Consider the following 18976-nt stretch of genomic DNA (forward strand, 5'->3'; position numbering starts at 1 on the left):
TAATTAATCTAAGAGGGTTATTTTGAGGATAAATGTGGCACCTGTGTTTGGTTTTTTTTATGAATATTTTACAACAAGGAGGCCTCCAAACATTTTTGAGGATAAATATGGTAAGAGTGTTTTTTATTATGAATATTTAACATCAATGGAAGCTGCCATGCATTATTAATCCATCTCTTCCTGTTGACATTCTTGTCTTATTCATTTCGGCTTTTAATTTCTCAGCGTCATCTTTTCTGACGATGCACAATTTTGACAATTTCAATATTAAGTTAATTCCTTCATTCAGTGAACTCCATCATACATTACCCTTGGTTTTGATTTCCTGATGATCCAATATATATAGCAACCCACCCAGGTCTGTGACACCTGGTCTACGTCATACATACCTTCGTAAGTTTTCCTCACACTTTCGTTCACACCAGTAATTCTGAATAGGATGACACCACAAAATACATCAACTCCGACCTATATGTTACGAACATTAGACAGAATTCACGGGTCACCAGCCATTTAACTCGCCCAATGTCATGCAGCACTCCCTGACTCACAGCTGCCCGATATGGTATTATTATATCACTCTCACACGATCCTACATTAATTTTGAGCCTGATCAAAATGTGCAATTTTCTAATTTCCTTGTTTATTTCATTTTCTAATTCAACTAAAACACTACCCCTGAAAACCTGAGAAATATGTATTTTTGTTTTTTTAAATATAAATATTTTCAAATTTTTTTAATTTTTTTTTTTATATCAATATCTTATAATATATTCACTGTTCAAAACGGTTTTGTATCAGATTGGTTTTCCATTGGGAGTCTGATACTAAATTGTCAAAAAAGACGATAAACAATCATAACTGGAAAGTTTCATTTCACCTCTTTAAACCATAAGGCTTTCAGAATAAAAAGATTTGGCAAAATGAAAACATTGTGTCACATCATGACCACTCAGAGCTTCAACACAGCTATGACAAAATTTGCATTAAAAGAAATTTAAAAGTCTAATATTTGGAATCAGAAAGAGACTACAACCTTGACCTATGTGTACACCACGGGAAGACGTCCCTGGCAGTTTCAGGGTAGAAGGTTATACCCAGCACTATGACTCATACAGAACAGCTGTGTGAATGACATAAGGGGCAAAATCATTGTGATTTTGCACTTTTTTGAAAAACCACAACTTTTTCAACCTATTTCGAACAACCACAACTTTTTCAACATATTTCGAACAACCACATTGTATTACATTCAAAGCAGAATCATCATTAATAGTTTCAATATAAAATGTACATATCGTAGGTAATATCTAAATATAGTTCATAACCTTAAAACCTGTTTTAAAGTTAAAAAAAAGGTGGTGTATTAGGGTAAAAAAAGTAGGTTTTATATATAAAAAAAAAAATTCCAGTTTGTATAACAATATTACAACAATATCACAATTCATTAAACCTATATCTAACAATTGACAGTATTGTTGCAAATTTCAGGTAGATAAATATTATCTTCTGCATTTAATAACAATTCATGAAAGCTATTCAATGATTGACATGACTACATGTATGTTGCAAAATTTAGGTAGACGAACATCTTTTCCTGCATTTAACAATTCATGAAAGCTATGCAAATGATTGACTGACTACATGTATGTTGTAAAATTTAGGTAGACAAACATCTTGTTCCTACACTGTATCATCAGCCAGATGTTTATTGGCATTCCTGAACAAGTTTTTTTACCTGGCCCAATGAAATGTTTAGGAACGTCTTACATCATCACCCTTTGGTTAATCCATTATTCTTTTTGTTAAAGAAAATCTGTAGACATACCACCCACAATACTTTGACAAGCTGGAACAGATGACTTTTAACAAAGTGAGCAATTCCACAAATATGTGCCGAGTTGATCATAAAAAATACGGCTTTAAACACCAGCATTTATCACTAATAGTAAAACTTCAGATTTTTACTTACATTTTTACAGAGATCAAAAGACTTGTCGAAAAATGCATGGCACACTTCATCGCCTTGAAAACACAATGTAGCACGAATGAGACAATTACTGAAATTGTTACGTCACCCATGGCTATTGTTTTGGAGGACACCTGTAGAAATTACCTGGATGATTCATCCTCATATTAATTAAACCATATCCCTACGCAACAGAAAAGAACATTTTCCCCTTTTCTCAAATTGTTATTCTTTTTTATTTTACAAGAACTGGTTACCAAGGTAATTGGTTAGATTCTGTAGTGCTCATGTGAGAACTCCCTTGACAGTCTCCTCTACGGAACAAACCTCATGCTTTCAATGTTATTTGTATGGCCATTAAGATTGCAAGCCTTGCTAATTTACTGTTACTAAGATTTCTTGTATTGCCGATATTCAGAGGCCCTAACTCTATGAGAAAGCAGGCTTACAGTGGGATCATTCTTCGGGCCTTGGTGACATTAAGACATTCGATATTGTTTTTTTCCCAGAGAGACATGTCATTCTCCAGAGTGAGTTGCAATCCTACATCACACCCAGAATAATGTCAACCTTGTGTTGTTCATCTAGTCCTCTTTATACAGCCTATAATTCAAAATGTTTCACAGTGACTGGAGTTCAGATTGAGGAGTAATTAATTGATAGATTTCAAGAATTTTTTGTACCCCTATATCCGTGGTTTAAATATAGCTATCGCAGCCCTGGAAACTTCAGTGGCCCTATGCCTTTTTTTGTTTCTTTTTTTTTTTTTCAGAAAAGTTGATGAGTACACTTAATTAAAGCCCATACATTGCTTATTATATTTATGGGATATACAGTTCATCTTTTAATATTCATTAATCAGCAACATATCCATCTCAAAGTGGTTCACAAATGATTTTCATCAAAAGAAAGACTATTTCAGAGAAATGAGGAAAAAAGACAACTTATTATGTTTTAAATATATTTCTTTGTTTTTTGTTGATGTTTTTTTTCAGTCTTGATTTCACATTTAAACTTGATTGTCCCTGTATACTGTATGTAAAAGTACTAACAGTATGTAGAAGGATTTAATTTTGGTGTACTTAAATTTTAAAGCAATTTACAAATTCTAAGATTACCGGGTATTGCAATAATGAATCTGTACACCTGAATATTATTTGCTATAGAAAAAGTGTATAGGAAGTTTAATTAGTGCACTCATAATTCAGCGCAAGGCGTAAAGCATGACAAGCCCTGAAATAAGACGACTGCTAAATCAAGTACACCCCAATTGTGTTTTTATAACTGCACCTTGTTCTCCTCATGTTCAATGTGCACGTGGTACTGTAAACGTTATTTTTACAGGGGGTTAATTTCGCGATTTCAAAATGTAACTAAACGTTACAAGTTGGGGTAATTTTCGCGATCGATCCACCTTCGTTTGTAATTCGAGATTATGCAAATTGATATCAAAATAATATGCGTGGGGGAAATTTTCGCAATCAAAGGACAGCGTAATTAGCTGAAATTTCCCCTCTTGTAAATTTCCACGTTTACAGTATACACACAATCCTGATATACCTGTACCAGACAATTACAGACCTGTACAACAGACTACATACAACTATATCATAGCTCTGACAGCTTCGTTTTACATTTGTCAAAAATATGGAAAAACCTTTTCTCCCTTGAACTATAATATGTTGGTACACAAGGGAATTGGTTCTTTAACGCTAACCCTAAATGTTCATTTTACTAACATGATATATAAAGGATATGTACATTTCCGTAATTTGAAAAGAGCATTTTAAGAGCCAACAATCTGTTATTTATGCTGATAAGATTTTACAAATCTAATAGACGTTTTGGCTGGTTTGTCATAATACGTTATGTAACATTAAATAAATCAATTGTCAGACGAGATCTAGAACATGGAGAGAGTTGAGCCTCCAGACTGACAGGAAATGGAATTCTAAGGTATAATTTCACAAAACCTACAATTACTCTATGTTAATTGAGTTTCAAACAAAAGGCAAATGGAGAAATTGAATTCAACATCTCAGGAAGATACAATATCTTTCATTGGCAACAATTTATTTTACTGTATGATTATATTCGATTCCAACAAAACATATTCTGCATGTAAATGCTTTTACTAAAACAGAATCAATTTCAGCACTGCTGCTTGAATCTTAACAGACAATGATATATCCATGCATAATTTGCCAACTTCTAGGGACTTGAATTGGAAATTCAGAAGTCTCAACTCAGAACATTTATACTAGACCTCCTATTGAACAAGATTAGTGTATTAAAATAATAAGATACAACCCATCAAATGGACTTAAGTTGGATTTTTAAATTATGAGCAGTGAAAAAGTTTTACAAATAATTTTTGTCTTTATAAAGGGTCCAAAATAGAGGATCTACCTCCGAAATTGGTACGGTGCATGCATAAGGCATGCATAATTCTATTACCATAGGATTCTTTTCAGGAAAATAATGACAAAAAAATAAAGATTCAAGACATTGTTAAAAAGTGATTGCCATCCTGTGTTATATGCCAACAGTAAAACAAGCACAGGATGCATGTTCTTCCACCCGGACATTACTACAGAGTTCTGCCATCTGATGGCATCTAGCGCGGTGCAGTACCATCCCCGTCCACAATATGGATACCTGACACTCGTGTCAGAAAACTAAATTGTACAGAGAGATGTCCTCAATTTACATGACAGATGTCAGAACAAAAACACCCATGACCAATCCTTAAAACACTGCATGTAAACTAAAACATACAATGAATTTATTCCTATACTCTATAAAAGGCCATATCCTATGACTGCTTTATCCTGTACTGCATGGGAAGCCACACACCATATGACATAGCTGTGTTGATCATAACTTAACAGTGACCATGCTTTTGTTTGCTTATTGGGTTTATATAATTGCCCTTTAAACGAACACGGTTATTTGGAGGCAGGGTCACCTTGTAGTAGATGGGAGCTACCTCACTGAACAACATACAAGAAGCTTGATGTAATAGAGCAGCTATGCAGTAACTAGCTGTGTCGATATCAATTTAACAGTTACCATGCTTTTGTTTGTTTGCTGATTGGGTTTATTGCCTCATGAACAACCAGGGTCATTTTGTGAGTTGGGGTCAAATTGTAGTAGCTGGTAGCTACCTCAATGAACAACATACCAGAGGCCTGATGCATGCCCAATCCAGAGCAATTAGTCTTACCCATGAACAGCCACAACCATGACACCACGTGTAAATTAAACATGTCCTTCATCGCTTCTCTATTTATATGCATGTTGTTAATTAGAGCTTCTGTAGACCGCACAGTGACACACAGATACATTAAAACACAGGTAAGCTATACACCTGTCCAAACTATACACCTATACATGTCAGATCTAGCTCATCAGTACAGGTATATAAATCAGGCTGACCAGCACATCAAATGTTCAACACTTCTTCCCAAAACTGACTGACCTCATTATGGCCACTTGATAAATTCCTACAATTAAGACCAGACTGTGGAGCTGGACAGATGACAAAAGTGTCATATTTTGTACCACATAGACTTAGCACTTGTACTGTTTATAGACAAACAGTGATTATTTACAACCCTCTCTCCAAAGGAGGAGGGGATCACCAACTGACAATATGTTGATGTTACTTACCTGGAGTAGGAAGAAGAGGTTATAACCTAAATCAAGACTTTAAATCTGCAACATCAACGCCATCATGCACCCTGGTTTGATAAATGGTTTATCAACTAGCAACGGAAGCTTATCGCTAGATAGATGAACAATTTCATATTCATTACAGTCATTCAATACTTTAATTTAATAGGTTATGTAGGGTCATATAATTAAGTAACCATAAATTTTACAAAAAAAAAAAAAAAAACAGTAATAACTCCTTAGATTACACAATCTAAAATTTCAGCCAGGAATGAAAATGAAAACTTTCTAGACCTGAACCTTTAAAAAATACAATCCCTGTCAAGTTTTAATTGTTAATTGCATAAATTAAACACATCTAACATGTTTGAATGCATGCCCAATTTGTGCTTGTGAGGGAATTTAAATACACTTCATGGAGAATAGACTAAAATCTTATACTTGTATATATGTCATCATCGAGTGTTGGATATATTTAGTACATCTGAATGTACACACATTACTTAGTGAACAGCTAATTATATAAGACATCAAAAATCAGACTATGGAATTAGAAGATTAAACCAAATATAAAAAAAAATTAAGTTATCTAAGCTCTTTCAGAAAATGAAAAATGTCTACAAGTCTTATAGTCATTTATGGTACTTGCAAGCCCCTCTGTTCATCCTGTGTAGATTTTGATTTCAATCAACAAGGAGACTATCCACATATACATTTATCAGTTTGTAGGTCATAAGGTTAGTACACTTCAGTGTCTTTGAGAAAAGTCGGCCAGCAATAACATCCTCAGATATTCCTCAAGGGCTAGTCACAAAGGACAATGGCCAAAGCTTCACCTTCAAGAGGAATCAATAGCCCTGGACATGTAAGTAAACGGACAATACTACGCAGTAAATGCCAAATGTCAGCGAGCCAAATGCAACCAGCAATCATCGATCTCAGACTTGACATTCAATCGCAGATAACAAGAAATGTTACTGAAACTGAAAATTCTATTTGCAGACAAATGGCTGATGGAGGATATAAACTGGGATATTCAAGATCACTCACTCTGGAGAAAGCGTCAGTAAATGTACTAGTACTTAAGGGTGTATGTCGCATATATGTTTATATATGTATAAATGATGTTATATGAGAGTGAATGAGGTAGTAATCAAAAGCTGTTACAATACAGAGAGTATCATCATAGGTATCCAGAGTATAGTCTCTGCTATGCATCCTGCACAAATTAAATCAACTTGATGATTTCATATTTATTAAAAATATTGTAACAATGATACCTTTAACTCTTTACGTACTCATTCAAATTTCGCGGTCGCTACCGGAAGTGAATGCTGGGTAGGTCCTTTGTGTATTGGAGCATATGGCTATCACATCAGACGTCGATAAAACGATCTTTTACTGATCTTTTACTGTTGTATAATGCTTAATATTAAATGAAGTTTATCATATGGAACAAGTACTGAGTACGGAAACTCTTTTACCCAATTTTTCCTTTAAAATACGGCGAAATCTCCAGGCAGAATCGCGGGAAATGACATGTTAATCGGCACATGTGTCACACATGTGCAAGAAATCACGCAGCCAAAACATCGTTTTTTCGGTGTGTAAAAATATTTTACGTATTTCTTACTTATTTTGATGATAAATGTTACTCAATTATATATATATTATCGTTTTTAATTGTTTTATTGTGTTTAACACCTCAACAATCTCGCAGAAAACGAAAGTAAATTTGAGGCCGCCATTTTGTAGCTATGTAAACAGCTCGGCATGAACCGGCGGAATTCTTTGAAATAGACAATCTTAACGAATGAATTATGCTTCTGGTACGTAAAATATACCATCAATACAATATTTACATTGCTTTTTATTTCTTAAAAACATCATTTCCGTGTCAATTCCTTCGTATGACTATGCTAAACCAGCAAGTAATATCAACATCTTTCGCGATGTTTTACGACGATTTGAGTCGTCACAAAGGATGGAAGGCATGTTAATTGTGACGTGTGTAGTCGTCATGAAGGATACAAGAGCACGTTTTTGTGACGTCTGTAGTCGTCGTGAGTACGGAAAGAGTTAATAAAACCAACAACAAAACTTCATAATTTAATTTTGTATGAAACGCGCATTTTCATTGGCTGAAATAATTTTGTTATACCTCCATAACAAAATTTTTGACGTTGCGAAATATAACGTCATTTTTGATTGGCTGATGAAGTTGCGTAATAATTTATCACAGAAAAGAGTTCGCCAAAGAAAGTGAAATATCTTGGTGTGTATAAGACGAAATTAAATTATAAGAATTAACATTAATTATTTTTTCTGTTATACAGTCATAACATAAAAAACTGGAGTGTACTCTCTTCATAAACTGCTTCGCGGTTTATTTAGAGTACACTCCAGTTTTTTCTGTTATGACTGTATAACAGAAAAAATAATTGATGTTAATCCTTAAATAACAGTATTGTCATCATCTGTTCAGGATTCTGCATTGGCACACATAACATCAAACTGATGTGTAATTGAATCCATTTCTGGATTTTTTGTGTTTCACAGGAGGCTGACATCACAGGCTGCCTGATGCTGCCATGGTTGCATTCTTGGGAAAGGCACTCGGCCGCAGTTGCTCTGAATGGCTTGTGGCCGACTTACCTATATTTTGTTCAGTGAGGTAGTCACCAGCTACTACAAGGATATCTCACCTTAACTTTAAATGAACATGGCTATTCAAAGGTCGATTCAACCAGCATATAAAGAAATTGCCCAGAAAAATGAACTGACATTATACAATCAGGAGTTTGGAGATATTGTGAAAGGTCAGTAGGATGGTTCAGTCTGTTTGTTGTAGTTTTTAACTGACAGAGTAACTCTGGAGAGTTAGTTAGTGAGATACAGGGATTTAATTCTGACAGAGACCCAGCTTCCTTTCCTATTGAAGCACTTTATAGGATTGTGTTTTTTCCCTGTTCTATATCACACAATTTATTAGGGTGATGGCATTCACAAATTGTTAGGAAAAAGTGAGAAAAAAACATCCCAGACATTTGGAATTTGCTGGCAGTGAGATACATGACAAATAATAATATGACGCAACCTTGTATTAGGTCATTGCAGTGTGATCTTTTCCACAGAAACTCAGATGTATTAATTAAAGTGTTAAAATGTTATCTTTTATAGTGATTTATCTTCCAAAGTCTTTGTCATCGAAACTGTCACAGAAAACTCTAATGATAAATCTAACATAAAATCATTAAAAGAATCAGGTGTAAACCTGTCGACCAACAGTATCAGGCCAGCGAGAAAACTTTGATGAATTAAATTGTCAATAATGAGATCATTTATCGGATTGTGTGCACCGTGTGCCGGCCCTTTGATCTACTGTAAACACTGTCTGTGTGGGTATAATCTCCGGGTCTCTCAGGTACACTAGCGCAATATGTCTGTGTGTCCCAACACTGCCGATGAGAAACCTTCTCACGAAAATCAATAGACTGTACACAGTTGTGACCTGCTGATGACAGGAAGTGTAACTCTTATGAATTATGTATAACACAAGCATACATCCTCATATCAAATCATTATCATTTTTTTTTTTCATTTTGTTAAAAATGAATATGAAGAAGTGACAACATAATGTATTCATTCTGTATCTATATATAATGGGAAAATTGGTGTGAAATATCTCATGGTATGGCTGGGAAAGTTAAGTATGGTATACAATATGGCCCATCTAAACAAATTTAAGTAGGAGTTCATTCATGTAATACAAATAAATAAAAAAATATATATATATTTGTTTGTTGGGTTTATCACTCCGTGAACAGCCAAGGTCATTCTGAGAGGGGGTCTCCTTGTAGTAGTTGGTGACTACCTCATGTCACTGCATGAACAACATGTGGGAAGCCTGTCGCATGCCATTCAGAGCAATTAGGGTAAAGTGTTACTTGGCCATATAGGACACAATCATGACAGTACAGACTGTCCTGTTTCTCAGATTCCTGAGAAACACAAACTGCCACAGGAAGGAAGCATCAAACCATGCATCTCAGATCTTCACCTGAGGTTACGTGGCCATGGCAGCACTCTTAAAACCAACTGAGAAATCACAGCATCATATTAAAAGAAAAGGTCATATTCTTGAAAAGTAAATCAAATCATTATATAAACACCAACAATTTTAAGGCAAAAATATGCATTTTCAAATATCAATATATCTGATAACCATGCAAGCTCTTTATATCCAAGCTTGTATCCCGTTGTTCTATATAGTTGTTGGACAGCTCGGTTTTCAAGGTAACAGACTGAGCTCTTGTATTCAATACTGCGCAGAGTAATCCTCCAATGGTCTTAAAACCCTACAACTTTTTATAGAAATAATACTGCACATGGTCTAGATTTTTGTAATAAGCCATGGCCAATGGCCAACACATCAATTTAGACAGGTATTAAATTATCATGTAATAATTATAAGCCCATGCAGGGGGTCAACACATCAATTCATACACTGTCTTATTATAATTCATACACCATACTTATCCTGTAATCAGCCCATTCAGAGGCCCAAAACATCAATTTTTACACCATATTTAATCCTGTAGGATATCCAGGGGGCAAAAAACACATCAAATTTCATACCGTATTTATCCTGTAATTTCATACCGTATTTATCCTGTAATACTATTATAAGCCCAGGGAGCCGACAAATCAACTTAGGTAGTGTCTTTATTCTGCAATAAACTCACAGGGGGCCAACACATAAATTTTGACTCTATGGAAGCTGGATATTAACTTGAAGTAGACATGGGTGCACGAGCTTATTACCAAGCATGGACCTATTACTGGGTTAATACGATAAACACGTAAATATTTCAATATTATGTAAAACTTGATTATTTAAAAAAAAAAAATACTTTTGTGATCAATTTGTACCCCACCACCCCTATAATTCATACATCCATGACCTAGTTTATTGTTCCTGTAACATCACAGTGACATTAAATATGTAGGTAAGGACGATTATCTCCACACAAATCTTCACACTTCACTTACACTAAACATAAATGCTCAATTTACATAAGTATAAATATTTGGCGTAAAGGGAAACCCTCTCGGATATGCTGGCTAGGATACCATGCCAACAGAACCATGTAATTAGCTACAATTTGATTTGACATGTTGGTATGCAGGTCAGTCTTACATCAAACTCGACTCACTTCTCTAGAAATTCCTTCTTTCCAAGTCAACATAAAAAATTAAAGATAGGCAAATTGAATTAAATCTAGAACTGTGCCACATGCACTGTTAATTCATTTGTTTACAAAAATTGGATTTAGTTTTATTTTTCCTTATCTGTTTTGTTATCATGATTGCAAAACATCATCAAAAAGAAAACCGTTATTTTATCCCCTGGCAAAATTTACTAGTACATGTATATGTAACTATTTTCTGTAATAATAAATGTTATCGACATTATCAAAGGACATTTGTTTATTATGTAATGAGCATGTAAATAATACTGCCAATGACCTTATCATGACCTTCAAATGTTGGCATGTCTATCTAATGACCTTCATACAAAACCGCCAAGGTCGGCCCCGTTACTTGCGTCACATGTACTGTGTTGTTACTGCATCACACTCATGACTGCGAAAAATGCAACAGTTGCTCGCATCATTGAAAATTCTCTGCAACATGACCCCCGCGGTTACTATCTAGGCTTCGGCTTAGATATTTTTCTATCGAGAACAGATGTTTCAAACTGTTTTGCAATTTTTTTCAAAGTAGATAAAATTACCTTCAAGTGAGGTTGCAACCCTTACATAAACAAGTCTTGGAATCTGCAAAACAAGCTGGAAATTTTAACGAATATTTGTCTTTCTAAAAAATGCATCCTGATTATGTAACTTTTTTCCAATTAATACACTTTGAGCTATAAACTCGGTAAGAATGTTTTCAATTATTTCTGTCTATGATTAAATTTCAAGGTTATCTGTCATTTGGAAGATAATTGTATTGCGTGGATTTCGAAGCGTTTGTTAAAATGACTGGTATAAAGAATTGTTTGGATAAGTAGCAGTTTACTGTTGTGATATGGCTGGCACAGTTATACCTGGTATAATAGGCTAGGTTGATCATAAATACAATCACACACCTGTCTATCTTTACAAACCTACCTATCTCATTGTCAAGTACTTATACAAATAACGATGAAATAATACTGTAAAGTTTAACTGACCACTGGGCAGGGAAGTAAATATTTGCTTAAATCTGAGTCAACAATTACCACACACCCGTTTATCCCTACTCTTCAATACATTTAACACTACCTGAGAATTCCTTGGCCATTTCTGTCAGTTGTGTAATGGCCATTTTCTTGCAATTTACAGATTAAATGTTAATCTCTTCTTCCCAGTGTTAATTACACCAAAACAAATTCATCTTAACCAGTATAGTTTTCTTAGATAAAAACAATGTTCAGAAAATGTCAGTATAACAAAATTCATTTTGATGAATATCATGGTGGCAGCTATGGTTCGACTTCAGGAGATTCTGTAGAGTCAACTTGGTCAATATGTATTTAAATTCTTTAGATAAAGTCAACTAGCGGCTTAATCCCACTGTTTATTAAATTCACCACCGATAGATCTGTTCACACTTTAGGAGGATCTACTGTTTACTACAGCTGTCCAGACACGATAGCACAGGTCATTAAGGAGGCCAGTTATCTCCCCTGATCGACATGTTAGCATTAATAGGTAGCCTAAGTTTCCTCTGGCCCTGACACCATTTCTGGTGTAGGGCCAGAGCGCACTTCTATAACAAAACGTGGAATTCTCCGACACCATGTGGTGTCGCTGAGATATTGGTGCAAATACAACAAGTGCAATCAATGATTGCGAAAGCTCACCGGTGGCAGCAATCACAATATTTTTTATGTATGTATAAGCATGTCATTTTGAAATTGTATGTCACATAATATCGCTCCTAGACCTCTGATGGATGTATAAACCAAATAAGAAGGGTGTGGACTTACAACCTTTCCAAAACTAACCCCCAAAATCTTTAAAGGGAGTTTTTATGTCAAAAAAAGTAAGTCCACTAAATAGTAAAATGCCAAAATGCCAATTTTTTTCCTCTATGATTTTCCACAGCATCACTCCTGGATCTTTAATGAATGTATAAACCAATTAGAAGGGTGATAGGTGTATACTTTTTGACTTACCCCAAAAATTTAAAGCGAGTTTTGGTGCAAAAAAAAGTAAAGTCCACATAATGGTAAAATGCGAAAAAATCACAACTTTTTTCCGCATGATTTTGCCATAACATCACTCCTCGACCTCTAATGAATGCATAAACAAACTTAGAAGGGCCTGAGGTGTATACTTTTGGACTTACAAGCTTTCCAAAAACTTACTCCAAAAACTTTAAAGTTTTGGGGTGGGACGCCGGCGCCGACGCCGACGCCGGGGTGACAGCATTAGCTCTCGGTTATATACTCGTAACCGGTGAGCTAATAAAATCGGGTGTGACATAACACCAACCTTACAAATGTGGATAAATAATCTATTTAACCCAGAACACCCATTTAGTCCCATCTAAGTGTTTTATTCCGTCAGTATTCCAAACGGTGTCGGAGAATTCCATGTTTTCATATAGTAGTGCGCTCTGGCCCTACACCAGAAATGGTGTCAGGGCCAGAGGAAACTTAGGCTACATTAATAGGTTGACATCTCCAAGGCAAATCTTAAAATAAATCTTAATAACCTTTCCCAGGTACCACTGAACATTTTTAAAACATTTGAGAGTGTGACTTTGATATTGAGAATCAAATATCATATATGACAACCAAATGCACTGTACCTTTCATTTAAAACTGTGTTATATAGGAGTCATAATTACAACAAAAATACAATATGCATCCATGTCATCAGTCATTCTCTTTTATCCTGCAACTAGCATCGGCATTGTCAGAATACACCTACCACATATATATTTTTGATGTATTCGGCATTGACGAAAAACAGCTGTAAATTCGGCTGTCCTACTTCCAAGTGAAACAATGTTTAAAAGGCAAACATATTTCGAACATTGTTGATACTCACGGTTTCACTTAGAATTGCTTATTTTTGATGATAATTGCATGATAAATAGAATATATACATGGTCAGTGTCTTAAAATATAAGCTTTATTTTTGGCTTGGGACAGAAAGACAAAATTGGCTCGCAAAGACTCACCACTTGATGTGTATTCTAAATATATCTATAATATCAAAGATGAAATCAATAGCCGATAACCATAATAGAGAGTCTTGAGAAAGCAGAAATGATTCACAGCAAGCTGAGGCCTACTTGGTGTTATGTATATACAAATATTTTCCTACAACTCCAGCTTATAATAAGTTGATCTAGGACTACCACAATTAGTATCTTTCTGACCTGGTATTACATTTATAATGATCATCAACTTGAAATTTCCCATAGGAAGCATTATTGGATTAAAGAAAAAATTTCCCATAGGAAGCATTATTGGATTAAAGAAAACAGTCTTAACTAAGGAACATTCCTTAAGTTCTGTAATGATTTCCTATGGAAATGAATTTCCTGAAGGAACATTAATGAAAGTCCATGGGCAATATTGCTTTAAGCAAGCTTTCCAATTGATTCTTGAACAAATTTCACTCAAGTTCCAAATTACTTATTTAATTATTAACTATCAAGCACAAAATACATGTAATTACATGTTGAGCAATATATAGCTTTACAAATTAAATCTATGGTGCCAACAGCACGAAAATGATCAGCGTTACTAATTATAGTTCAGAAGACTATGATGTAATTCATCACTATGAACTGGGGTTCATTTGATATGAATACATATAACTATGATATTGCTTCCATAGCCACATGAATGCACTGGTGATGATCAGCTGACCCGTTATCCTGACAGACAGCTGACCAATATCATTGCATGTTATCTAATACTGTCTGGACATTAGACAATGATTACATGTAACGACAATGTGGTGATGCCTAAAGGTAGATCGTAGACAGGTAACATGTTAATGTTGACCAATAATACGACTAAGTCTTGGACAGCAGTTACACCTGATTATGTAAACGATTTACAGACCAGATATAAATAGAGTATATACCTGCAGGCTTATACCTGGTAAACCAATATATCTGAACAGGTGTTAAATTAAATTCACTGCAGATCAAGATGCAATCATGACGATAGCATGTCTGGTGTGGCCTCGGGCGACGGATAACACAAATCTGGACAGGTGTACACCTTTATAAACCTGTAAACCAAAGATAAGCTATGCCTCATCCGATACCACTACTGTGACGACCGCATGCATATGAACCACTGTACATGTTGGAACACCTGCACAAAGCTGATTTATGTTACCAAGAAATTTACATGGAGTTACATATATATCTACAGTTGCAAAGTTTTCCAATTTGTCATCTTCTCTTTTTTTCTTCCTTTGTAAAATCTGCGAAATTCAATACACCTGCATTGATTTTTTTTCCCCAGTTAAACTAAATCTGCATAAATGTTCTTATTCTACTTAAAGTGATATTCTTGTATTTTGTCCAGTCAGGGCATGCAGTTGACCCTTGATCTTTAGTTATTATAGAAGACAAATCACTACTGGTATTTCTCAGAAATCAGAAAAGTCAAAACATGTCAAATAGACATGTCCCTTTAAACCCAAGAGTCAATATCATTTTGGGAAGTCAAAAACTCTTCAGGGTTTACTAGATACCCTGAAAGTCATTTAAGTTTTTTCTTATTAATTTTACTTCATTGTTTCCCTACTGTAATGGATGCTGGTTTTAAATTATTTATCCTGTAATAAGTCCAGGGGTATAAAGCAACTCAAAATAGGGAAAGAAGGCCTAGGGGCTGGGCTTATTGTAGGACAACTATAAATAGCTCTTGTTAGCAGTTTTACCTTATATATGGGTGGGCTTATTGTCAGATAAATCCAGTACAAATGTACAGAAGGCCATGCCAACACATACACTGTTGGAGATAGTCTCACAAACTCAAGTAATTCAATCCATCCTCAGATTGCAGCAACTGTATGTTGTACAGTAATTACTTGATTATCGGAAGATTAATCTATTTCAAGTTTCCAATACAATACACTATTAGACATTTTCTCTGGTTTGGATATAAATATGACAATCGCCCTGAAAAAACTAAATGTGTAAATCGAAAAAAAGAACATTAATGAAACAAACATACCTGTATTGCTATAACAATACATGATACATGTCCCCTACCTGCCCCCTCTAAACATATGTGAACAGTGAACTTGACTCAAGATGCCAGAAATTTGAAATTGTCTGAGATATAACGGTTCTTTATCATTGTGTAAAGTTTGATCAAATTCTCTCAAGGTGTGAAGGCGTTGAAAAACTTTGGCTTTATGTACATACGTATGCATGTACATAAAAGACGGATGGAGAGGAAACCAAGTCCCCCCAGTTTCACCATTTCACTGGTAGGGTATTAACAAGCAGTCTTCCCTTCTTTAGTTCACATTCACACAATCACAAAACCCATTTTCATTTAACATTTAGAGAAAATTCCAATATAAAGCTGCACATCTAACCATGGGGGATGTTCTTCTTCAAATATTCTGCCCTGGAGTTTTCTGAAATCAAAATACATACCTCTCAACTAACTAACCAAACACAAAGTTTCCTGATTTGACAAAAGCTTACCTGTGTATCCATGGTTACCAACTTTGGTGAGATTTCACAACATACATCATGCTCATGTCCTCAAATTTGAGTGTCAATATGGTGTGTTTGAATTCTTCTCTGGAATGAAAATGACATTACTGTTGTATTAACTTTAATTAATTTTAATTAAGAAATTGTATTTACTTTAATCAATTATAATTAAGAAAGTTAGACACATACTGTGCTGCATATATATACTAGCCATAGATACATATTGCATCAGAGTTGCAGATCACTGCATAAATTCACACTTCTACCTCAGGCCTTGATTGAAAGTTGTCAAAGATATACATAGGGACACATGCATGTAAGGTGGATAGGGGGTCTCCAGGGGCGAGAAATAAGGAATCGGATAATATATTGCATGACATACCAGTACATTTTGTAGTAAAATAAGATGTGTTCGTTTTAAGATATGTTGAGTTATGTCCCTTTAAACAAAAACTTGATAAGAAGAGTTATGCCCCTTTAAAAAAAAGAAAACCTATGATGCAATTCTGGTAAAAAAAAGTGATGTTTAAAATTTACGAAATACTGTTCAGATGGACTACATAGTTTAAAATCTTGTTTAAAACTCTATCTACCACAGTAGCAAGACTTATATATATAGTTATTACACATATTTCAGATATATTCCTTTAAAGCTAACCACAATCTCATTAAAAATCATATCCTAATTTTGGTTTCTATACAAACTCACAGGGCATCCTTGGAAGTATTATTAGATTTGATCCTCAAAATTTTCATTCTTTGGTTTTACAGGATATGTCTTTCTGACTTACATTTTAACCATTCAGAGTTCCTGAAAATAAGAATGATTACATTTGATTTAAAATTCAGAAACTGTTTAAACCCAAGGACCAGCTGGAAACCCTGAAATGATTGTGGGGTTGGGAATTTGAGTAAATTTCGTGTGTCCATCACTGTCCTACCAGAAACTTGTGTCAAGTAAAAGGGGAATTCCTACCAGCAGAAACTGAAAATTAATCATTTAAATAACCTACAACATTAACTGTAGTTACCATGTTGATGCATAATGAGGAAAACCACCAGCCCCAGCTGGTACATCATTGGGGAAACAATCCAACATCACTCTCTACTGTCTTTGTACCTTAATCTTATGTTCTAGTGCATGGGGATGATATGATGTTCAAGCTGGAATGCACAGGTGACACTGTCCTCATTTGAGTCATTAAAACAGTGCAAACTGTCAACGATCATGGCTATCGCGTCATCAATGACAGTAATTATAAGACAACCTAAAACCTTTATAATAAATTTATTTACATTCTGTACACACTGAATTTGATGCCCAGTTCTGTGTATTTATAATCAGGATAACTGAAACATTCACATGATTCAAAATAAATACTAATCAGTAATGAACAGAAATAGCCTAATTACTTTTTACTAAAGGCTATCTTTTTCTAGATGCAAATCTATAAATAATCATTTTGTATTTTAAACAGTATACTATTGTAAAGTTTGCTGGTGAACTGAAACAATTTAATATTTTATACAATATTGTAAGTATGTATACAAGTACAATGTTTTTATGGAACATATGCAAGTCCAAGTTTCCTCTGGCCGTGACAGCAGTGTTGGACAATTTGGGGGATGTGCAGTGCAGCTGCAGTCTTACAGGAAAGATGAATAAGATCATCTTCTTGCATCCTTATTCCTTATTCGTTTGAATGTAACATTGCAATACATTAACTGATGTCAGTTGCCTCCTGCTATATCAAATTATCTAACTTATTAAATAAAATCCATATTACGTTGGGCCCGGGCCCCGTAAGTATGATCCCCTGGACCTATATATATATTTAGACTGTAGTGTATATATATATATACAAATGTATATGCTATCTATTGCAAAGGGTGTGGGTTTGAAGATAGAGAAAAAGTGTATTTTATTGGGGGATTTATGTTGTGTCTGACTCCTACATCATGAGCGGTTTATAACTTATATTCAGCGTATGTGAGACACAGTGTGGTATCCCATGAAAAAAGACATAAAATGGTATTGATTTTGAAATCTTGACAGATAAGTCGAGTGCCGAGTGGTATCGATGTTCGATCGGCATGCATAATACTTCCGTTGCATTTCAGTCAAATTAGTAAACGTACAAACAAAGCGACAGCTCGTGTGTCTGAACATGAAAACATGTTTTCTTAAACTTACAAAATCGCCAGTAGTATTCAGAATGAAGATGATTACCTGTGTAAAACTTTCTTATAAGAATCCACTCAAAGTGATTGTCTTCTTGTAGCCATATTTGTTTACTTGGCAAATGGAATATGTAACGAACATTGTGATTGGCTGGTCTAAAAATAGAAAGTTACTAAAAATTGCGTTATCTACCCAAATGTCTCCTGAGGACAAGGAACGTCACTATACTAGTACATCGCTGTTAAGATATGACATCACTCGTTAAGATAAACTGAGGAAATAGATGCATGAAAAGAGAAATCCATTAATTTTAGAACAGCCAATCAAAACGCCCGTCATAAAAACGTGCACCTTGCTACAGGTATTTAATTTTCCAAATATGGATATGTCGCAAT

At 34.8% G+C, this 18976-nt stretch overlaps 1 protein-coding gene across 1 annotated transcript in view; it reads right to left on the minus strand.

Annotated features, from left to right (window-relative positions):
• LOC117343900 overlaps positions 1-18703 on the minus strand; it is a 100316-nt gene extending 81613 nt beyond the window's left edge. Inside the window, exons 1-2 of the mRNA XM_033906451.1 lie at positions 18630-18703; positions 16388-16486 (exon numbers count right to left, since the gene is read on the minus strand). Coding sequence (XP_033762342.1) covers positions 16388-16399 — 12 coding nt within the window. The 5' untranslated portion in view covers positions 16400-16486; positions 18630-18703. The remainder of the gene's footprint in view (positions 1-16387; positions 16487-18629) is intronic.
• Between the last annotated feature and the right edge of the window lie 273 nt (positions 18704-18976).

This window comes from Pecten maximus, chromosome 15 (assembly GCF_902652985.1).
Source record: "Pecten maximus chromosome 15, xPecMax1.1, whole genome shotgun sequence".
Taxonomy (NCBI): Eukaryota; Metazoa; Mollusca; class Bivalvia; order Pectinida; family Pectinidae; genus Pecten; species Pecten maximus.